This window comes from Haemaphysalis longicornis, unplaced genomic scaffold (assembly GCF_048455015.1).
Source record: "Haemaphysalis longicornis isolate Haplotype H1 unplaced genomic scaffold, Haemaphysalis longicornis Haplotype H1 scaffold_19, whole genome shotgun sequence".
Classification (NCBI taxonomy): Eukaryota; Metazoa; Arthropoda; class Arachnida; order Ixodida; family Ixodidae; genus Haemaphysalis; species Haemaphysalis longicornis.
The window spans coordinates 7,230,398-7,253,975 of record NW_027526288.1 but is presented as its reverse complement, the minus strand read 5'-3'; the positions used below and the strand labels follow the sequence as shown (position 1 = coordinate 7,253,975).

The following is a 23,578-nucleotide window of genomic DNA, read 5'->3' as shown; positions in this document are numbered from 1 at the left end:
GCACAAATGGTTCAACCTAAAATCCGAACGTTGTGTTCCCAGCAGCCATACAACGTGCGCATCGCTTGGTTCGATGAAGGGCCTGAATTTGTTAAAAAACAGAGAAGATTAAGAATAGGCCTTCGAAGAAAACAGTTTTCACGTGTACAGTACCTAATCGCGGTCTTTGATATTCAGCTGTCCAACAAGTTTAGAACGAAAGCTCTATTACTCCAGGGACAAACACAGAAAACGCATCGATCCTCGTAGCGTCCATTTAACCTTCAAGCTCACCCAAGGTCAAGCCAACACCTCGTGCGCTTGCAGCGGGAAAGCGACTGATCGCTCGTTCGTTCGAAGAGGAGGGGCGCGGAGAGAGGGATAAGGGCGTGTGTCCTTTTCTGATCTGTGCCGACCATTGTCTATTTTGTCTTGCGTTGCCGTTGCGTGCACGTCCGCTGCGGGCTCTAGGCCCGAAAAACCTACACCTATGACTCGACGACCTTGGTTTAACGGCGTGCAACCACGGAACAATTTTTAAAGGCGATTTTTTAAAGGCCTTGTTAGTTGGATTGATGGTGTTCCGTTAAAAACGAATGAATTTCCGCGTAGACCGGTTAGACGACCGAAAAGCTCCGGCGCATGCGCGTGAATAGGGGCTTCCGTTGTGTCAAAAAGGCTACTTGACAATTACGAAAAAGGAACGGTTATAGATAACACAATGCACGCATCAATCATGAAGAAGGGGTACAATAGCATATCTTTATTACCTTTACCTCGTAGTCCACGTCTCCGTATACTTTTAGATCGTCCGTAGGTGGGTTTACTGAGTGCCCGAAAAATCGTCGCGTGGGTATCTTCGTTTGGGATTTGGGTCGTTGAAGGATTGGGTATCGATTGGACGCACTTTAGCAAAGGTTGGACGCATGCACTCCCAGTTTTCACGCTTCTCTAAACTTTTTTAAGAAGGAATGATAATGTTTTCGCCAAACGTCGATTTCCCCGTGAACGTGACTGTTGGCGCATTCACCGCGTGCGTGCCTCAGACCGGTCACTGTCACTTTACCTCACGGCAGTTCAGTGTCATCGTCTGCTCTCGGAAAGCCCACTGAAGGTGCGCATCGCTTCTCGTAAGCGCCGCGTGAAAGTCAGCTGTAGCTCGCATACGCACTATATTCCCGCTGACCCTCGACGCCCCTCAAAACAGATTGCATCCCTCGTCAAGCACGTTCCTTAACTTCCGCTGTAGTCCGTCTTCAGTTGGTTGCGGTGGATTCGACGTGCTACTGGTGGAACGCTTCTACTCCGCAGCTGCCGAGTGACGCCACGGGTCAGTGCTCGTGCGCTGTCGGCGGGTTCTAGCAAAGGAACCAAATAAAGAAGGCTTCCTTTCAGAAGCACCCTGCTGCCGTGTCTTAGAGAACATCGTCGCCACCTAGCTAAAGGGAAAGCATTTAGGAAAGCGTCATGAAGTAGCCGGAAACGATGTAGCCGCTCCCTCGAGGGTCGAGACAAAACAAAGTCATTGATGTAGGAATCAAAGAATAGACGACGACTCAGGCAGAGGGAACCGGCGAAGCAAGTGAAGGGCTCCCCCCAGGCTTTCCTTCTTGGAGGTGACGGGGAGCCGCTGTGTCTCGTCGTAATGTCTGCCGACGCCGCGGGGCGACCGTGTCAACAAACATTGCTCGCGGGGGGTCGAGTAGGCGATGTGCTGGAGAACGGCGCATTCTCACGCTTCGGTCCAGTCTGTTTGCTACCGACGGCGTCGACGGAGGCTCGGTGTTTGTCAGCGAAGCCGCTGATCGACGCATTGCAGCGAGGAAAAAAGTCCGATCAAGGCTATAACGTAAACAAGATAGCAGTCAAGAACGCCAAGGAAGGCAAACTGGAAATGGTTCGTCATTTACTTCCAAATGTAGTTTTTGGAAATGCCAGAAGGATAGAAAGAGAGTGGAGGAAAAGATGCTCCCATTCAAAATTCCCCACTTACTTTCTACCTCACAAACATTTAAAAAGTACATCTCTTTCAAGAACAATAACTGACGAACCAAAATTAATAAATTTCGCCCGTACGATCATGCTTGAGCGCCGATAACAGCTTATTTTTTCCCGTGAAGACGGTTATGCACGCCGGGCTAAGCTTAAATTTATAAGAGAGAAATGATTACGCTCGAAATAAATATTTACCGTCTCAAAAAAAAAAGAAGAGGCTGAAGCGTGGGGCCTAATTATTTCCCCAAAGGAAAGAATACACAAGGCACGCGATTGATTGTCTAAATCGAAAGACTAAAATTTCAATGTCCAGTAATAATTTAATGACAAAATATAATATTTTATTTTATTTACGGCTCATGAATACTCGTTTAAAAGTTACTACGCGTTAGAGCAAATAATTCTCGAAGGAAGGATTGCCAGGTACGTTCGCGGTGGCGTACAAGAAATTCCCGGCTAATGTTACGCTTTGTTAAGAATTACGGTTCTCGGAGGTAGCATGGGTATGCGAAAACACACCGAAAATGCCGCCACGTGGGGTGCGAATTGCACACGTCGTTGTCCAAGTGGACGTCACATGCGTTTGACTTTTTCTTGCATCTCAAAGCATAATTTTGGCGTTTACTGTTTTCTCAGGGACTGAAAGACAGCAATAAAAGTTAGAATTTTCCGCGGTTTTTCAACTTTGAAAATAGGGCCACAATTTAACCTCTCCAATCTGGAAAATATTAAAGCCAAGAAAAAAAAAATGCGCGCTAGACCACCCTGTGAAGGTGGATGGAAACCGAAGCTGTAAACGACACCCAAAACGATTACCCAAGCGACGTCACTTGAATTCACACACGTGGTCCTAAGAAGAGTGAAAGCAGATACAAGTGAAATGCAATTAACCACACACTATATTACTTGAAAGCCAAATTCTTTTGCTTAGGTTTATTCAATGCAAGATTCATGAACGGTGGTTGGTGTAGTGTAGTTGTATTGGTGAGGGACATGGAAACTCTCTTTTACAAAATTAAAGGAAGCTCAAACCCTGTGTTAGACGATCTCACCTCTCCTCCGTATATGCCGCCGCCGATGGAGGCGACGACATCGGCGGCAGCTGAGACGGAGAACTGAGATGTCATGCGTTGGTGTGAGCTTCCTTTAGTTTTTTACTAACTACTAGCGCATGCGCAAGGCGCGCACATGGCCGCTACACGTGCCGTGTAGCGCACAGCGACGCGAAAGGTCGCGTGACGCTATCACGTGGCATTCAGCGAGGACGCAGCGGGTAAACCGGCAGCTGTGATTGATGAGTACACCGTCTGCCTCACACGTCTCCGCGTGCGCTCGTAGCCCAATGGGTAAGACAAGGGGCTCTTGCTCCGTTTCTCTATTCGTTTCAGGTTCGACTCCTGGTGGTGCCAGTGACTTCTTTTATTTGTTTGCAGGATTTTTGTGTTGGCGCTGATGGTCGCGACAGAACCCTTGGGGGGTATACGTGCAACGCTACGCTTTAAAAACGAAGGACAGTCGTGTACGAAACGCCGCTGATAATGCTGCAGTATCGGCCAGTTACGGGATATCTCAGAGGCAAAAGAGCGTGCACGCGTAGTCCATTAAAAATTTCCCTTTTCGCACCTTAATAACATTGCGTATGCTATTTTGCGTACGCTGTGCATCTCTGTCGTACAGCTGCAGCTTTGCACGCAATGTAGTGCCTGCCGATTATAAAAATTCTATTCGCGTGAAGATGTCGAAGTGGATGCTCTCCTTGACGATTCTTTGGTCTGTTGGCGTGCGCTTCCTCTGCTCCAGGTCTACACAAGTCAATTAAAGCTCAACGTCGCCGAGTTGCTTCGAATTTATACGCAAGTTTTTGTTTGTTTATATGTATCTTGTTCAATAAATCGTGGAATATTGGAGTTTGCAAGAAAAACCCCAATCGCCAAACTTATTACGCAGCCCTTTTATTACTTATTACTCTTAATATATCCTTTAAACCGAAACAAAGTAAACGCAGTAGTTAGACCTCGTTACAACGAAGCTGAAGAGGGAACTTCGTTATAAGCATTCCTCCGCTATAACCACTGTCTACATGTTTGTACACCAGCGCAGAGCACGCATGAAATGCGCTCGTATGCGAACACGAATCTTCACCACCACAGCCCAGCTTGACGTTCTCAATCGTTGTCTAAACTTCCTCCCTGTATTACAAAGGGAAATCCCGATCACTTCGTTGTATTCAGCACTTCATTATAGCCCAATTTGATGTAACGAGGTTTATCGCGAAGATCGGGCACGCGAAGCCTAAAGCGGTTATATTATGATCATCCCTGAACGGTTATAAACCGGCATAACAGCTTCGGGGGTCACGTTTAACTTGAACGGTACAGTGTCCGCTAGCCTTTAGGGGCGGGATGTATGTGTACCTACCGGCAGCCTGACCCTTAGCGCATAGGGGGAAGAAGAAGGGGGAGGATTTAGTGGCGCGCTATAGCCATTATAATCGACAGCACTTGGAGGGGCTCCGCTCCCTGTTGCAGTTAAGTGGCGAATAGCCGCGCGTCGATTTAAATGCAAAGTGGGCGCCAGCTCGCACAGCCCAAAGCCGTGCTGCTGCAGCGCCATTATGGGAGCGCGTGTTTGCACAGCGCAATCCGGTAGTCACTGCGCCGCCTCTTTCGGTGTACCGCATTTGCGAGGCTATGAGCAGCTCCCCTCCGTCAGTTTCGACGCAGGTCCTACCAAGCTCGCCGGCCGCGCGAAGGTTAGTCGTACCTGCACGCAAATTCTAGAATTTCGACTTGAAATGTCGTTTTTGTTTAGCATATATATTTATGCGTTAATTCGGGCTATGTGTGTGCCCGCATGCTTTATCCTGGTCGCGCTCACTAGTAAACAATAAACCGGCAGGTAAATAAACAAGCCAGACAACCATAATTTTTTCGCGATGATTTCGAGAAAATGGTGGTTGTATTACTCGGGGCTTTGAACGAAGAACCATAAACCGCGACTCATGCGCAGAAGGACAAAGAAAAAGCGTATATTGCGTTGCGATGCACGGTACAATCCCCGCCACCCTGTCCGACGAGCCGTACGACTTAACATCGAATTGGCTGAACTATCATACCAGTGGTATCAACTTCTTCTTCTTTTTTTTTTTTAAAGCGAAAGCTTTCTTATTCTCAGTTGGACCGATGGCGCCCTGTCAAAAATGTAATGTATTTTCCCATATACGGGTTGGTCGACCTAAAAGCTCTGATGAGATCTCCGGCCGGACACACCGGGCGTGCGTGAGAAGGGGCGTCCATTGTGTCGGAACGGCCACTTGAAAATCGCGCCAAAAGGAATGGTTCTAGCTAAGACAATACCCGTATATATCATGAAGGAGTATAACAGTATACCTTTATCTCACAAACCACGTATCGGTATACATTTGGATCGTTCGTAGATGCGTTTGTTTAGTGCGCGAAAAATCGTCATATGGGTTCATCCTTCAATTTGACGATCGATTGGACGCACTTTCAGCGAAGGTTGGACGTACACCAAGGGCCAATCCTAAGCCTTGTCCACCACAAAGAATTTAAACATTCGGCTTTACATTTAAATCTGACAAAAATATCTCAAGGCAGTGAGGAAGAAAGGTGTTTTCTCAATCTTTCCTGCATAAAATGTTTCAGCCTCACTCGGGACGTGAGCTTTGTACATTGACTTTTTTGCAGCCTGCGCGTTTCCGGCTTGGCCCACAAAATTTTGACAAAGACTGTACTTTCACCTCTCTCGCTTCCTTCAACTTCCCTTAGGAAGAAACGGTATTTTTTTTTTTTTGCAAACAATGCGGCGTGGTCTGGATTTCAAAACGCAGCGTGCGTGCTTCTTTTGTTTTTACATTCCACCGATGTAATCATAACACGCACGCAGGGGTCCGCAAATTTTGTGAGACACTGCGCCCAAATAGTATTTCAGCACTGGGCGATGGGTGGAAGTGAGTGAGGTGGTAGCTGTCGTCATCGGTCACAAAACCAGAGCACTCATAGAGGACCCTCACTATAGGCGGGAATGTGATGAATTGACCTCGCGGCGTGGTGCACACTGTTGCGGCGCGCGTGTCATGCGGTGTGCTGCCTTAGAACGTTATGGCGCCACGTTTTAGTACTGTTTGTGAGTACACTTTACCAATTGGATGAGTAGAATTGCAGCGATCATCGCAGCAGACAAACGAGTTTGTAAGGTGGTGGTCTTGAAACAGCTGGAGGAAATACTTTTTCTTGTTACTCAATGCGTTTTTTACATGGGCCTCCGAAAAGATTTTGGTCTGACGTCGGGGCTTTACAGTGGGTGCTAACTTCGTATATATGTACTGCAAAATTATGCGAGTTCGTTTTAGTTCGACCCGCAGATGAGGCTAACTCTTTTGCCTCCCAAGCACCCTACTACAGCAACTGGGGAGCACTCTAAAGGTTTCCCACGCTCCCTGTGTGATAAGAATGATAGAATATTCATTGGTAGATGTTTAAGAATGTGCGAACACCCATTCCCTCTCCGGCACAAACTTGAGTCTCCACCCGAAGTGCATGCCTTGCTCGGGCTTTAGAAACCCACAACACAGCGTTTCTCGCAGGCACCTCGCACACCGTGCCAACCGTGCTGTGCGTGCTCCCGTCTTGGTGGTCACTTTTGCTCGTTTTAGCAGCACCCATTGCCTAGCTGTGGCTCTTTTGTTGTCCACTAGTATCGGAATTTCATCGCCGTCATTCCCATTCCATCCTCTCTTTTGCCGCCTACTCGGCCGTGCACTTGCTTCACACTATATTTTAAAACAAGTACAAGCGGTGGCCGGGTTCGTCGACCGCTACGCGGCAGGCGCGTCCGCCACTGCTTCGATTGGACGTAACCCGTAGCAACGAGCGGAAGATGATAGGTGTAACATTGAGGGACAACAACACAGTAGAGTGGGTCAGGGAACAACCACGTGTTAAGGACATATTAGTGGAAATTAAGAAGAAGAAATGGACGTGGGCAGGGCATGCAATGCGAAGGCAAGATAACCGCTGGTCATTAAGGGCAACAGAGTGGATCACTAGAGAAGGCAAGCGTTGCAGAGGGCGGCAGAAAGTTAGATGGGCAGATGAGATCAAGAAGTCTGCGGGGATAAATTGGTCGCAGTTAGCACAGGACCGGGATAATTGGAGATTAATGAGAGAGGCCTTTGCCCTGCAGTGGGCGTAGATAGGCTGGTTATGATGATGATGATGATGATGATGATGTAGCGACGAGATCGGCAACGACGCGAACGTAGCGGACCGCCGCAGCCAATGCTCGGCTGACGTCCCCCTCTCCGCACCTGCTCTATCGTTCTCTACTCCTCTGTCGCTTTGCGTCCGCAGATTGTTTACACAAATTTTTAACTGCGTGCAACATCTATTTCTCACGGTATAATAATATAATGCATTGCTGTTAGCGCAACTGAGCGAATTACGATCAACGAGTTTTCGCTCTTACGCCCCGTGTGGTCCTGCAGCCTAGAAACAACAACAAAAATATGCTTAATAGATGGCGGATCCAGAACAGCAGGCGAAGTCTTTCTAAAACACTTCGTTATATTGCCCCGGACCATGTTTTGGGTTTGTTTGTTTATGTTTTGTTTTTTTCCGACCGGCTGCGCCGGGCTGTTATCTGTGTTATCCGTCGGCCAAGTGAAGCGCATGTTCTATTCTTTATGCTGCACATGTTCTCTCCTTTGATAGAGAGTGTCGCGAACTAACGTCACAAGCGTAGAATAATCTTCTCTGATGTATACAGTGTTCTGGATGCAATTCGACTGTTCGAGAAGCCCTCGTACCGAGAGATAAATGACCGCAGAGCAGACGCCGCGGCATTCGACTCGCCGACGCTCGCCTGGGCACCTCACTTTGTTGACTGCTGCTTCGCCACCGGTGTATTCTTTGAGTTGTTAGGGGAGTACAAGTTCGCTCCAATAAACGTGTTTTCCGTAAAGACAACTGCGCCGTCTTTGGCTTCGTGACAATATGATGCACGTTTAAAGTTTGAATCTTTTATTGGCTAGCGTAAACACGCCAGTGGGCTTGACTGATTACCCATTCCGGAGCAGCCCTGTCGAAACTCAGCACAACCGGTCAATCAAGTGCCCGTGTCTGCCGCTGCGTCCGGTTTCATCTGCAGTGCTACTCTGCTCCCGCCAAGGATAGAGAGAGAAATAGAGAGAGAGCAAGAAAAATTTAGTTATATCCCATTGCTCCAACTGCCTGCTTTTCCCTTATAGAGCCCGGCGCACATTTTTCAGCTGCAAAAACTTTCCCCGGGCACTTAAGTATGCATATGCTTACGTTGTTTGGAAGCAAAAGCTTGGCGGTTATCGAATACTTTTTACAGCTGCATCGTGTTTGCATCTATGTCTTCTTTTCGTCCTTTTTGACGCGAAAAAAATGACGAAAAACTACCACAGCACGTGGCTGGTGCTCTGGCTACCCAAGCTCAGATCCCACACGCACCCAATTTATTTCCTCTTTGCAGCTGCGGCAACTTTGGTACCATTCTACCATTCGTTGTGACGACGACTAAGGTCACTTTTGGTGTTTGATGAGACACATAGCGCGTCCGCCTTAATAGGGTAATGTTCCAATATGTTGACTCTCAGCCGGCTCTTCATTGTGAAGGCCGCCGTGTGTACGCAGTGATCAACGTGCGTACCAGCTTTCTGCTTTTGTAGCGTGAGCTACACTGGCCGAGGTTGAGCCGTTTCGGGTGGCTCCTGGAAAGCCATGCTGCGCATGCACGAGGAGCCGTGACGTCACATGGCGCACAAAACGTTGCTCGCTGCCCGGCGTCCCCCACACACCCCACGCGTCCAGCGTCCTCGCCGACCTCCGTTCCGCACGTGGCGGCCCGGTCCACTTGATTTTCATGCGACGGGTGGCCGGGTGTGCAACCGATGGCTCGTGCTTCGCAGCAACACCGGCGTGTGCCTGTGGAACCAACTTAGCTCTGGGGCGATTGGTGACGCTATGCCGGAGCCGCTTGATAAATATGCATGTGTCACATAATGCGTATACCGTGCGTGTGTGTCATTGAAGCAGCAGTAAGCATGATAACCAAGCTAATCCTAGACAACCGGGAAAGCTAAGAACAACCAGCTGAACCTTAGCTCACGCTACGTATATCCTGTCACAGCCGAGCTAAGCCACTGCGAATTTTTTTATCTTAGAGCCCACCCCGCGTGGCATCCCTCAATTGAAAGAGAGAGAAAAATCGGAGTGCCATTCCGCACTGCGGTGTCGTTAAACAGGGGAGAACACGGTATACGGATAAGCTCCCGGATCACCGGGCAGCAGAAGCAGCAGCAGACCGTGTGCGTGCCGTGCCGCCTTGGGTGCGCGAGCCGGCTGGTCCGCGATACGTGGGTGGGGCCCTTACGCAAAATACCGGCGCTGCAGCCCAAAGGGGCTGTGCATTGCTCGCCATGCATATGATACCAGTCTCGGCAGTCTCTCTTTTACGGCCCGCTCGGCGGCGATAGAAAACGTCCATAAATCTCGATGGTCGGGAAGCTGCCGTATGATTAAGGCCCCGCTGGGCGGTTATTATCGGAGCGTGTTTTTTAGACGGACGAGCAGCGTAACCAGCTCGCACAAGAACTCTGTCGCCGGCGAGGAAGAAGAAGACCTCGCAGTAAGTCAACAACGCGAGGATAGTTTCATTCGACCCGCGTGTGGGCTGGTTAAGGCCAGGAGAGCAGAGAACGGCAGCGGTGGGTGCGGTATCTGCGCGATCGATGGACGAACAGGAAAACGCGGCTGCAGGTCGCTGGAAACTTCTGGCCTTGTCCTTCGGAAGTGATGCCACTTAGGCAGCCCCCGTAATTATTTAAGTCTTACTTGTATTACGTGTATGGCGTTATGTTTTCCCCTTGTTGAAGCTGGGCTTGGTTCTGGACTTCGTTTTTTAAGGCGCTATATGCACAAGCACTGTGAGCATGGCGCATACAGAGACGGACGCATATGCACACACTGATTCCCACGCGTGTTCCGAGCACGTTCATAAATGTATGTTGAAACCTATCAAAAGGCAGTGCCAAGCACACCATTTCACGTCGTAAATTTGTTCGTTCGCAGTGACTACGTTCGCCGCGCGCTTCCACTGCGCAACCGCGCGAGGCGTTTGCTTGACCTTGTCTGAGCTAGAAGGTCGGAGTGACGCTACTAGGCATTCCCTGGATTTGTACCCGGAGTTATAAGCTTCGTTTAAAATACGTTAATCTAAGAGCCTCTACTTCATTGCATTAATATATACTGCCGCGAACTAGGCATTGGGTTTGTTTGTTTATGTTTTGTATTTAGTGCCCAGCCGCGCCCGGCTGCGTTATCTGTGTCCCAAGCGAAGCGCGTGTTCCATTCTTTATTTTTATGCCGCACGGGTTATCTCATTCTGATACGGAGAGCGTTTCGTCCTAACGTCAGTACCCTCGAATAATCTTCTTTGATCTACAATGTTCTAGATGTAAATCGACGGTTCCAGAAACACTGGCGCCGAAAGATAAAAGCCTGCAGAGCAGAAGCTGCGGTATTCCGACTGCCGACACTCGCTTGCGTACGTCACTTTGCTGACTGCTGCTTCGCCGCCTGTGTATTCTTTAAGTTGTTAGGGGAGCACAAGTTCGGTCCAATAAATTTGATTTTCTTGAAGACAACTGCGTCGTCTGTGGCCACGGGACAATATGCACCCCAAAAATGGAAAGGGTGGAACGTAAGAAGAGGGAAACAAGTAAGCAGCAGCAACCACAGTAAAAAAACAACAGAGACAACGATTAAGTGAAGCAGGAATTCGGAACTCTTTGGAATATTAGGCGCTCTACAAAGCATTCAGAATCATTCGGAACAACTAGAAACAAGTGTCGTAACGGACTCTTAACGAAGCCTTCACGCAAAATTTTACAGCCAATTCCGTACTAAGAACGGTACACGAACTCCATTTTGAAGGGATCAAAGTCCGCATGGCTTGGACACCAGCACATACACCAGGAGCGCAGGGCAACCAACTGGCACATAACGCTGCTCGCGGGAGTGCGTACAAAATCCTGCCTTGGCCCCCCTCGTCGTCACTGAGTGCGCTGCGTCCGTCCAAACAGACGTACTCACTACCAACTGGCAACAAGAGTACCAACGATTCAAACTACTCAGCAGACAACGATTGGCTGAAGCTTCCCCACCTAATTTTTTTTTACACCTTTGAAGACGTTATGGAGACGAGAAGAAGTCTTCGCCAACAAGGTGTAGGCGATGCGGCTTGCACACTGGACATGATTTCTAAATGGACGAGAAATCAGGCTTCGGTGTCTAAATGTGCCTTCTGTGCAGCACAGACCACCCCCAACCTCTTCCATCTAATTTGGTCTTGTTCAGCATTCTCAACTGGCAGAGAGCAACTCCTAGATCTAAGGCAGCCCCGCAATCACTACCAGCGCACTTGCGGGTTATTAGAGGCGATCCACGCGCCCTTGAAAGGGTAGCAAACTTTGCTGAATCAAGTTATCTGTACAGAGTTGTATAGTGGCTGAATGGTTCCCGCCTTTTTTTCAAGTGTTCGCGCACGCGACTGTACCCGTGTGAACCTTCCTGACAGTGCTCCACATAACAACGACCAGTGCACATATGTGAACACTCAAACCGTGCCATTACTACGTCATGTAATCATTATTTCTAATAAGTCTCTTCCCATTTCCTTTTCCCCCCAACCCCCACCAGGGCCTCAAGCCTCTTCCTAAATAAAGATCATTCATTCATTCATATGACGTGAGCGTAATCCACTTGACGTTTCCCTTGTTTTGTTTGTTGTTTTTCTGTAGAGGCATTGCAAAATGGCTGGCTTGTCGTTTTGGTGAGAGCAGGAATCAGAACCGCGTCAGATTAGTGCGCAGCTTGCTACGGGGATGTAATTTTCAATACTCTTAATTTCATAACGGGCAGTGTTCGATACCAGAAAATTCGGGAAGAAACCGCGATCCCTAATGATCTTCTGTCACACTTTGAAGATCAACGTTAGAAGCTAACAACAGACTATTTCGTTTTGATGTACATCAAAAACAGGTGTTCTCGTTATTATAATAGTTTAGTTAACCAGTTTTCGGTAGATGCGTATCTGTTTCTTCCTTAATTCGCCTCCCACAAACTTCTCCCTCTCTTTTTCTCCGTAAAAGCTCCTACTGAAGCCCGTGTATTTAACACGCGTCGCATCCCGACAATTCCTGAAGTGACGTCCTCAATACTGGCATAGTGTAACGTGTGCTGTCAACGCTGTTCCAGCACTGCGTGCCTTGACTGTCGATCATACTGCACCGTCTCGATGGCTGTGACGTCATAATACGGGCTGCGTAACGCACCAAGCGAGCCCCCCCCCCCAGTTCAGATTCAGATTCAGTTTATTTTATGTACAAGTACATCAGGGGATTGGAGAAAAGGTGTAGTACTGCAGCTTGACAAAGCTCCAACCCCCTGGACCTGGACAACAGTGCGTACAACGCAAATACAGCAGCAAATAATTTCATGTCGATCATTTGATTGCAACTTGTGTAAGTCGTATACTCTGGATATAGAAAACGTAATATTGCAGTGAAATACACAAGGAAACAATCGCAATACAAAGTTCACTGCACACGTTAGAGGAATAAAACACTGTTGTAGTATTTTCGGTTATAGCTGTCACTCAGTTGTCGTTCCCCTTACGGGTTCTTTAATGTGCACAGCCCCCTTCAATGACCATCTTGATTAAAACAAACACCTTCCGTTCCAATCGCAGTAGGTCTGCGCTATTTCTATGAAAATGTATTGTCTGGTGGGAGCGTGGGAACCTGAAGACCTCGCGCGAATAGTATTTTTTAAACTTGTAAAGCACATAGTCGTGAATTAATCAATTTCTTACATGATAGAGACGTCATATTTCCCGATGTTACGTGAACCCGCCAATTCGATCGGAAATAACAGTTCCTGAATGCGAAGTTCGTCCGAAGTTACTAGTGAGAGTAAATTTTTTTACAACGCAAAAACGGCACCCTCGAGCTTTGTTTCGACGTTCCGTACGCCTAGAATGGCTGAATCCGGCTCATTCATGTATTCGGTGGGAATTTCCTTGGTGAAAGGCTGCAGTATTGCGCTTGGCACGTGGCACACTGAGGCGAAATCACATTTCGAACCAAGTTGGGCTCACGTTTGAAGCGAAACCGGATGGCTTTCGGCTCAGGCTCGCCAAGCATATAAAAACTCAAAGCTTCTTTAACCCTTTGATGCCCAAAAGTTTAATATGTTGCTTGAGCATGTGAAAACTCTTTGTGATATAAAAGGACTACCGACATCACAAATATGACGTCAGAAAAACAATTGGTTCATTAGGACGGACACTAGGACACACTGGGCACTGGGAAACACTGGGCACTGGCTGCCCATATATCAGTTGAACAAGAGAGCTACCTGGATCAGCATGATCAATGGTCCAAGTGAAGACTATAACGTAAAGTTTGTTTGGCTATCATTTGTAATAACAACGAAATTGCACAATTTCGGTTACCTTTCACTAGCCCATTGAGCCACCTGGGCTCGATGCGAGTTGACACGCGTAAACAATACTTTTTTTAGATACGTGTTGCCCTGTCTTTTTTTTTTAATTTTTGAAGGTCCAGAAACCTTTGTATGTCACTAGGTGGTGTTAAATTTCGAAAAAAAAAACCACAAAGTGGGAGAGAAAAAAATATATTTTTTCAGTTGTTGCTCCTGAGCAACATTGGGCATCAAAGGGTTAAAATAAATATGCTTAAAACGCGAAGCTTTCTCCCATGATACCCGAATCAAAGTCAAAGTCCCAAATGCTTCGACCGTGCCGGAACGGCGCAGGCGGATATACGTCGGCTTCATAACGCGGCGGATCCAGGTCCGATTCCGACCGCGAGAAGCGTTTTCTTTTGCTTGAGGCCCTTGATGTGCATCCCCATCGTTTTGTGAAACCCACTGTTTAAAGTTGGCTTTCCTGCAGTTCGTTTTGTTGACGGTGGTGAAGGAAGGAGTCCGAAAGCCGCCGTCCAGAAAACAAAACTCTTTTTTAAATCGAACTGAATTCGTGCTGCTAGTAACATGGTGTCCGAAAGTTCGTCTTCTTTCTTTTCTTTCCTGTCGGCCCCCCTGGTCCGTCCTCCTCGTCCTCTGGACAATTTTTGTTCATCCGATGGACGGAATGCAACAGACGGGATGCTCGCCATCAGGGAGGTATAGCAAGCTTCGCTTTAAAACCATCTCGAGCGCACCGAGAAGCGAGCGACGCCAACAGTGCGCAAACTTTCTACGCGTTCCTGGCGTGTTCCCCTCTATTTTTGTTTTGAAACCTCGGCAACCTTGCGAAGCGAGGCGCGATTTAAGCGCCCAGCGGCGGGTGTGTCACGAGGTCGCCCTAAAAAAAGGCCCCCGGAGAAAGCAGTCAGGTTAATCCTGGCGGCGGAAGCAGGGCACGTGGGTTGCCATGCGCCCAGGGGGTCCATCGAAGTGAATGGGAACTTGAAGCCTTGCTAATCACTCACCCCGCCGGCTATAATCGCGTGGGAGACCCGCCTTCGAGAAAGTTACCGCGCATGGTTCCCCGTGAACACAACAGCGAGAAAGAAGGCTTAAGAATGCTGACCTGGCATATAGCTTCTTCGTTGCGGCCTTCTCAAAAAACAGCGGGCCTTCTGACGCATGAACGACGTAGTCGTGTTGTATATACAGCATCCCCCCCCCCCCCCCCCCCCCGGAATGGTGCATAGAATATAAAGAAAGTTAAGTTCATCCCGCCGCGCTTTCTCGCTCAAAAGGCCGACCAACCATCAACCTTGTAAAACAGTTTTAGAATATTGATATTTCGAGTAGGGCGAGGAATCGACTTGGCTATAAACCCTGCTACAATATTTTGCAGAAATAATTAGTGTTTGTGTAACTTGGTGTCAAAAGTTACTGCTCGTGTATGACAGTTCCCACGGCTCCGGAAGCTGGAGGAGCAACTTCGAACTGCCCAGACCGAAAGCTTTCAACTTCAATAGTAGCCGTGTGAGAGTATTTCGCATGCATGCATTGGATAACTCAAGAGTTAATTTCGTGTGAAAGAGCTACGATGGCCTAAAAAGCTGCACTTGTCATTAGCTTAAAACAAATTTAAAAAGCGCGGTGGTCACAAAGAAACCTCGCGTAATGAGCATTTCAAACAAAAAAAACTTGTTCGAATCACCCGAAAAGGTGATGGGAGTACACATTTTTGGCCGCAAAAGCTGACTTGACGCACTGCGTGCCGTCTCCAGCCTGTACCCTGGACACGCAAGAGACGCGTAGCTTAGCCTAATTTCGTTCGCTAACCCAACGTCCCGTGATCCTTCGGGAATGAGTTCACCTTGTTTACTTCGTGCCATGGGCGGACGGCGAGCCTCACCTCGCATACAGGAGGGATAATCACGGTATGCCTGCGGCTCGTCGCTCAGCGCGCCGCGCCAGCAAGGCCGCTGCCCAGGGTGCATACTGCGGTGTGCCTTGTTATTGTATACACACGCGCGCACGTGGTTCGCGTGCCATTAGTAGCTCCGCGCTCCGGACAGCCAGCCAGTGCGGAGGAGGTGCGCCGTGTACACGACTGGGGCGGTCGCTTCCCCCAGATGGATGGGCCGCTTCCGTCACTTCCAGCGGCAAGAGCTGGCAAGAGCCTGATTCCATGAGGGGAGCGTAGTACATAACTGCATGCCCATTGCTCTACCCATCACCAAGCGATTGGGCATACGCACTTTGTTTTTACCTCAGCTGGCTGAGGATAATAATGCTTTCCCCGCCGTATTTTTTCAAGCTTCGTCAATTGACGTGAGTCGGTCCGAATCGTGTCCCAATAAAGGGGCTCTAAATTCTTCTTCCCTTTATTGCTGCTGGAATAAATGCTCTTATCGGCCAAGCGACTGGGAATGAGCTCGTGCTTCCGTTCCGAGGAACTCGTAGCGTGCGCGAATAATAGAGAGACGAGTAAAGTGGCGTCTGATGAGTTTCCTCGGAGCCGCGACGATGACCACGTCGACAACGACGACGACAACAACAACAGCAAAGCAACAACGAAAACTTAGCTCTTGTGTATATTTCGTAGAACCCTCAATGACCTGATTTCGGTGAACTTATCACTTTGGCGTGTCTCATAGGCCCTGGTGCTTCGGAGCTTATAGAACCCGTTTATAACCTCGGAAGCGTCTAACGTGGTCGCATGACAGCTCGTCAATGCCGTCAAGATTCTCCTCGTCGAACGCGCCTGCATACCAGAGGCATAAGCGAGATCCCCTGAGTGGGCTTTGCGGGATAATACTCGGCTGTCACACACCGATACCTCTAAAGGATGCTTCGCTGCTATACACACATGCATTGCTCTTCAGGCATGGTTGCACGGGCAATGTACTAGTACCTCGATAAGATCCAGTGTATCCTTTACACACATACGGTCCTTTAGAGTGCGCTTCACTGCTAGACGCAGATGCATTGCGTGGAACGCAGTATTTCAGAGGCGATATAAGAACTCTTATCGAGGTACGATGGCCGAAAGGCCCCTTATCAAATACCTCAAGTCAGGCCTCTGGTGTATGAAACGCTATAGTACACCGAGCTTCTTTAGAATAAGATTCACTGCTTTGCACAAAAGCATTGGTGGGAAGACATTCTTTTTCAAGGGTAAGGCATAGCCCGTCTTACTGCTTACGTGATGGCAAAAAGACGGACGGGTTTCTTGGTTGAGTAGGCATATTGTTATTCATTTAAATGCAGCGTGTCGCAATATCTCTAGTAAAGAGAATGCCACGACGCGCCCTTCGCGTTAATGTTCGGAGCAGATTGAGGTAGGGCACGGGTTTGTGTGTGGTCTGTGTGAATGTACCTATCTTATGTTGCGAATTCCTTAATGGGACCCCGCAACACTTTCGATAAGCGTTTTCACTCTTTCGTTCGCGTCTGGAACCACTGCGAAAGCTATGTTATCGCCACACGGAACGGCACTGCGTGATTTGTTCGTCGCAGTGGATACGCCTTCCGTTCCTGCTTTGTTTGTGTGGCTTTTTTTAAGTTGCTATCGAACGCATTAATTTATTACTGCAACTGAAGGAAAACCGGCCAACAGCTGCTACATGGCCTTAGTGACGTAATTCGAGCCGTCGAAGAACGTCAAGACAGGGAAAGAGGGGAAAATCTTTTGAGCAAGTTTACAAGCTATCTGATGGGCACAGAGCAGTAATTTTTGGCTGATGTACTTTGCGACCCCATAATCTAAGTACTGGCTGTGTTGGGTGACTACGTTCTTCAAGCATTTAAAATTTTTAAAAGTTGAAAAAAGTGTTACAGGGCCCCTTTAAAAGAAAGGAATCAAGCGTAAATCTTTTTTACAGCATGCGCGTATTACAACCAGCCACGTGATGTTTCTTTCTGCCGTGGCCTACAACCCGGAGATTAATGAGCAACGAAAAGCTATAAACTGTAACGGGACTTTTTATTCCATCTTAGGTTGCTCGTATGTTGTTGTCTTCACAATTTCAAGCATCGTAAATAGATTCCAGGGACGAAAGAAAAACAGAAACCAAGTTTTTTATGATATATTTGATTCAAAATGGTTTTATTTTATGCAAAAGCTTGTATTTCGCATTCCTTGGTTAGGCATTTTCGTGCATATAGGCACCGTTTCCAGATCAGCAGACTCTCAGGTAGATGGTAGATTTCCCTCTGTGCGACCCGCGCCGGTCATGTCGACGTTCGACCCTATCAGTGCCCCAGCGCTGGTGTAGGAAGTTTCCTCCGGCTCCTCGTGGTGGCGGGGAAATTTAGTTTTGAATTTCCCTAAATTCACTCATCTTCTGTCGCCGTAAGAGGAAACCGCGTACCGCCCAGACTCCAGCTTCGCTGGCCATCCACCTAAACAGAGTTGAATTGCTCGTGAATTTCGTGTGCGTGTGTTCACTCCTCCTCCTCTTCCCCACTAACTTCCGTCGTCGTGGACAGCTCGCAGATGCCCGAGAGCGTGCGTGGTCAGGTGACGATGGAGAAGACGCCCAGCTACCTGGTGCGCGACGGCGTACCCGGCCGGGTACGCGCCATGTCGTCGCGCGTGAAGCTGGTGCTGGTGCTGAGGGACCCGACCACGCGGGCCGTCTCCGACTACGCGCAGGCGTCGGCCAAGGGCAGGGCGCGACGCTCCTTCCTGCACTCGGTCACCGACAGCCGCACGGGCGCGGTGAGTGCCGCCGCGCACAAGGCTAAACTTTCGTCAGTAGTTTAGCGGGAAATTCAAAACTTTCGAATTTCAGGCTGCGAAACTCTGGGGACCTTCGACTTACAGCCTCGGACTCACCGCGAATAGTCCGCAGATAGTTGGAGGATTCCGCATGCCATTAAAATATGTGCGAGAGAAAAAAATGTCGGACTGCTTCTCGGGGAGTCTGCGATGAGTCCGGGAACGATAATCCAGGAGCCCCAGTTAAAAACACGTGACAATTATCGTTGATATATGACTTCTGACGGGAATTTAGCATTTATGGTGGAATTTTGTATTGGGAACATGGCATTTATAAAATGGTTCTGCTAAGCTCCTGGACGTCGGAAATTGCGGAGTTAGGTAAGAGAGATAGAGATAGAGATAGAGATAGATAGATAGAGAGAGAGAGATAGAGAGAGAGAGAGAGAGAGAGAGAGAGAGAGAGAGAGAGAGAGAGAGAGAGAGAGAGATAATAAATATTACCAGATGAAAGGACCCCAGTGGTTGGTTTCCTCAGTCCAGGACCTTGTTGGAGCGTCCAGCTGACTCAGCCCGGTGGATCAGCCGAAGCTGATCTTCGACGCTCGAGCTGGCAGCTCTCCCTCCCAATGTTCAACCGAGGGGTTAAAGGAGTCATGAAGACAAAATACAAGTTTGGTTTATTAGAAAGACTGCTTAGTCCCGATAACAATGATATCAATATCATCGTAATCTTCGAACAAATAACCGAGATATGAGAGAAAACGTGTAAAGCAGTCGCGACCCCATAGCGATTTTCCCGCAACTTTTCTATGACGTCACGGAACCTTGTTTGTGCGATTGGCGGCCGCCTAACTGACCTGTCGCGACGACACATGACTGGACGTCTGTAATGGGGCCTCTAGTTCAATTTGATCGCACCACTTGAATGCTAACGTGCACTTAACGCACTCAAAATTATGTTTTATTGTTGGCCCGTATGACGTCAGTCTTGCTCATAACACGTCACTGTGGCGCAAAATTTGAATGTTTTTATACACTTCTTGCTTTATTTCGTTGAAAAACATCTTTTGTGGCTGCAATGGAGCTGAGTGAGATACTGAATCCTAGTTCTTTCAAATTAAACGAAGTTGTATTTCCTCTTCATGGCTACTTTAAAAATCGCGGAAAGTGAGGGGTTGAGCTGGGACTCCCACACCATGTGATAGAGTCTTTTGCAATTTTCTTGTTGAAAGACAGACTTCAAGGACACCTGTCCTCTGCAAATAACTTACACCTGTCCATTCTCAAATGCAATAATGCTTTACTGAGCGCAAAAAGGTTCTGAAATTATCAACGAGATAATATGGGGTGAAATTTGGGTGTTTCAGTTTCGATTGATTGTAGGGTTTAACGCGCCGACGCAACGCAGGCGATGAGGCGCGCCGTAGTGGAGGTCTCCGGATTAATTTTGACCACCTGGGGATCTTTAACGTGCGCCGAAATCTCGTACACACGGGCGTTTTTGCTTTTCGCCTCCATCAGAAAGACGGCCGCCGCGGCCGGGAATCGAACCCGCGACTTCGTGCTGGGTGTTCCAGTTTCACCGTTTCAGTCCCCAACATTTGACGGCCGCAGAGCATGGCCAATTAGATCTGCGGGAACAAAAGCGGGCAATGTACTGTTGATGCAGTGCAAATGATGAGGTTTTGAAGGACCTATGCATTACTAGTATGCGTATATAGCTTCATTGCAACGGCACACAAATGTGGTGGTGTTGGTGTTAAATAAATTCGCCTGAAAAATTGTTGGTGCTCCTAAACTTTCCCACGTTGATAATAATCATTTTTCCTTGCAGAGGTCAAACTCGGGGGAAAGACACCAAGCTCAAGACACGAAGAGGGCAGGGCATGTAATGCGGAGGAACCACAACCGATAGACCATTAGGTTAACTGTGTGACCAGTGTGCGTACAGAGACGGAAGTCGAGACAAGTTGATCACTAACTACATGGAATGATGACACTAGAACATTCGGAGACAAACTCAGGAACTAGGCCACCGAAAGCCAGAAATGGGTGGGGAACCATTAACGAGGCCTTCGTCCTGCAGTGAACTCTTGTGAGATTATGATAATTATTTATTATGATTATACAGCCCCGTTCACCTCTCTTCTTCTCCTGCTGAATGCCCTGCCCAATCCAAGCGAGATACCCCGCACGACCCCCGATTTCCTTGCTGCCCTTGGGCGCTTCGCTCTCGAGAGTGGCCTCGCAAAAGTAGCTTAGCCGCGGTCTACCACCCCTATCTGTGCATTCAGGAACTGTGCATTCAGGATCTTCAAATGAACTTCACGTCGTGACCACCTCTGCCTTCCTCTTTCCCCCTCCGCTTTCTGGCCCCTGGGTCCTCCTTGTGTTAATTAGAGACTTTCATTGACTCACTCTTACCCTCCTCTTGTACAGGTGGACCGCAGCAAGCCCCTGGTGCGCGTGGGCCTGTACGACGAGCACGTGTCCCGGTGGCTGGCGCACTTCCCGCGCTCCAGCTTCCACTTCGTCAGCGGCGAGCGGCTGGTGGCGCAGCCCGAGCGGGAGCTGGCCTCCCTGCAGCGCTTCCTGGGCCTCCCCAAGCCGTGGGTGGGCGCCGCGCAGCTCGTGTTCAACTCCACCAAGGGCTTCCCCTGCCTCCTGCGGGAGCCGGGCGCCGCGCCCCACTGCCTCGACCCGTCCAAGGGTCGCCCGCACCCGAGGCTCGACGAGGACCTCGAGAGGAGGCTCAGGCAGTTCTACGCGCCTCACAACAGGCGCCTATACCGGATCATCGGCCGAGACCTCGGGTGGCCGCCGTGACTATACAGGGGAGACGGTGTTGAGCGCGCTCGCTTCGGACTCGATGACATCTTTGGTGCCAAACACGAGAGGACCTTGACGTTGAGCACAGACTCCAACTACGGGTAGACAGTCAGCAACAAATAGACTGGTGCTTATGGACCTTAGTGCACTGAATCTGAAGGTCTTGCTTTTGATTTGACCTCCACATGCTGTTATGTAACGCAAACAATTGTATACGCTTGTCTTTGAAGGGGCACCGAAGGGAATGGGTCCAACACTTATTTCTGGCTAGTGGCTTTGAAATGGAGGCATGACTGGCCTTCTTACGTTGTCGGCAGTTGTTCCACCTGTGGTATGGGCTGCTAGTTATGTTACGGAACAATGGTAGATGGAGCAAATCCACTCCCTGCGGCTATGAACAGTAGAATTAGTGACATTTTTAACGCTTCTCTCTGGCCATTGCAGAAGTTCCAGAAAACTATTCATGCACAAGCCTGGCGAGTCTCCATTTGGTGATTATTTTCGGAACCTGGGTGTTTCTGTGATGTTCCAGTCGACGCGTTCCCATGTTTGCGTTGTTGACAAAGGTCAACTCATTTAACCTTCTTATTTCAATAGGCAGCGGACTGTACAGATACTTGTTCTATTTCAACTTGGTATAGTAGAATGCGCATGACGCCTCTACGACAACCATCGTGACATCCCACCAATAGGCAATTTCAGTTGGAGCCGTCTCAGTTTTCTCATTGTTAATGGGAACCCTTCATGTTTACTACTAGGTGTGTTTTTGTTCACCAAGTATGGAGAATATGCGTGCTTTCAGTCTTAAATCCCACCTTACGGGCTCATGAAATCGTCATCAGAGTTGGAATCATCAACTTGTGCGGGGAGAATGGCGAGAAAAAAAAAAAAAACGACACATTTGAGCAATACGTTTCGCTGACAAGTTAATTTGGCTGAGGAAACTGAAAATATGTTGCCCTCGGTGACTTATGAACTCATAAAATGATAAGACCATATATCTCAGTGTCCTCCTAAAGTCTCTATACTGTCTCTGGTAAAGCGAACTAGTGGGGCGCCTCTCTGTCTTCGTGGGTGAAAAACTCACCAAAGCTACCGATATGGTTTTATTCTGGCTAACGCACGTTTGAGATACGCGCTTGAACTAAATTACCCAAGCTTCAGTACATTAATAGTCGTTAAGCTGTTCCGTGCTTTATTTCTTTTTAGTCTGGAGGTCACGAATGTGAAAATTCAATTTGGGGTTCATCTTTGTGCGTTGGCGTTTAATTTGCTGTTGACTAATGCAAATGCCTACAGACAGACGCTTATGATTTAAAAAAAACATAAACAGCGTCGTGCAGCGGCAGGATCCCCTGAGGTGCCCCCTTCCTGAAGACAGCGTGCAGCAACGTGCTATTCTGCACAATTACGTTACAGCGAATGCTCTACGCTGCTGCTCGGACATCGCCTGTTATGAACTCTTGCAACGGCGTTGTTCCCCACGCTAGTGAAAATGTGCCGGCCTATTTCCGAACCGAACTGTTCTGTACCTTGAGTGAATGCGCGACAGTGAGTTTATAGTTCATACAGACTGGACTGTGTTGTAGATATGAGTGATGACGTGAAGTGTGCGGGCGGAGTTTTTAACCGTGCTTTCAGTTGCTTTGCAATAAAGGCAGAAAAACCAAGGCGCAAAACAACTGCTGCGCCTCAAAACCGAATGAAGAGGTGTTTCGAGCTCAAGATATATACCGCATTTCTTCCCATGAAAGACTCTATCAAAAACAGCTTGTCTGTTAAAAAAAAGGAGCGACGGGTGATTTCCCCTGGGAGGCCTTCCAGCTGCTTGTCCCGCCGGTTCTTCAGGACTTCGCTGCACGACAGAACCTCCCACTGATACGTCGACGGCGCCAGGACTTACGGGAGTAACTTCTGGGGAGTAGGGCGTCCCGCAGATTTCAGAGTTGTAACTGTATACCGACTAGGGACTGAATCATATGCATTTGGGTGGTGTGAGGGAAACAGTTCGTTTGAACTCAGCCAGTTGAATGTTAGTGAGTTCCGGATGAGGACATGAGTATTTTCTTCAGGATAATCTGTAGTGTTCCAACATGTCCCTCCTGCATGGTGGGATTGGTGGTAACAGCGATGGGGCAGCAGCTCCGGCTTCTGTGACGGTAGTGATGACAGTGTCTGTTGCCATGTAGGCATGGCCTCGGGCGGCAGCATAAGCTACCTTGTTACCCTCCGTAAACTCGTGGCCCTGTACGTGTCCGCACGATATAGATGTCGGGTTGGTTTTTTTTTTTTTTTTTTGTCTTGCATCTTGAGGATTATTTTGAGCACCACTGTGGAAATACGCTGTCACATAAAATAAAACGACCACTGTAGCCCGGTTAGAGCCAGCGTCTTCGGCTTAGCAGCACAACGACTTAACGACTGAGACACCGCAACGTTAGGGGTGGAATACCTGATAATCCCGAAATTTGTGTTTAGATATGAGTGTGAGTAATCTCGCATGCAAAGCAAATTGAGC

General features: G+C 48.5%; 1 protein-coding gene across 1 annotated transcript in view; it reads left to right on the top strand.

Annotated features, from left to right (window-relative positions):
- The window catches only part of LOC144166792 (heparan sulfate glucosamine 3-O-sulfotransferase 6-like), a 92,011-nt gene extending 69,290 nt beyond the window's left edge, over positions 1–22,721 (top strand). The window contains exons 3-4 of the mRNA XM_077696280.1: positions 17,997–18,228; positions 20,671–22,721. Coding sequence (XP_077552406.1) covers positions 17,997–18,228; positions 20,671–21,057 — 619 coding nt within the window. The 3' untranslated portion in view covers positions 21,058–22,721. The remainder of the gene's footprint in view (positions 1–17,996; positions 18,229–20,670) is intronic.
- The last annotated feature ends 857 nt before the right edge of the window (positions 22,722–23,578 follow it).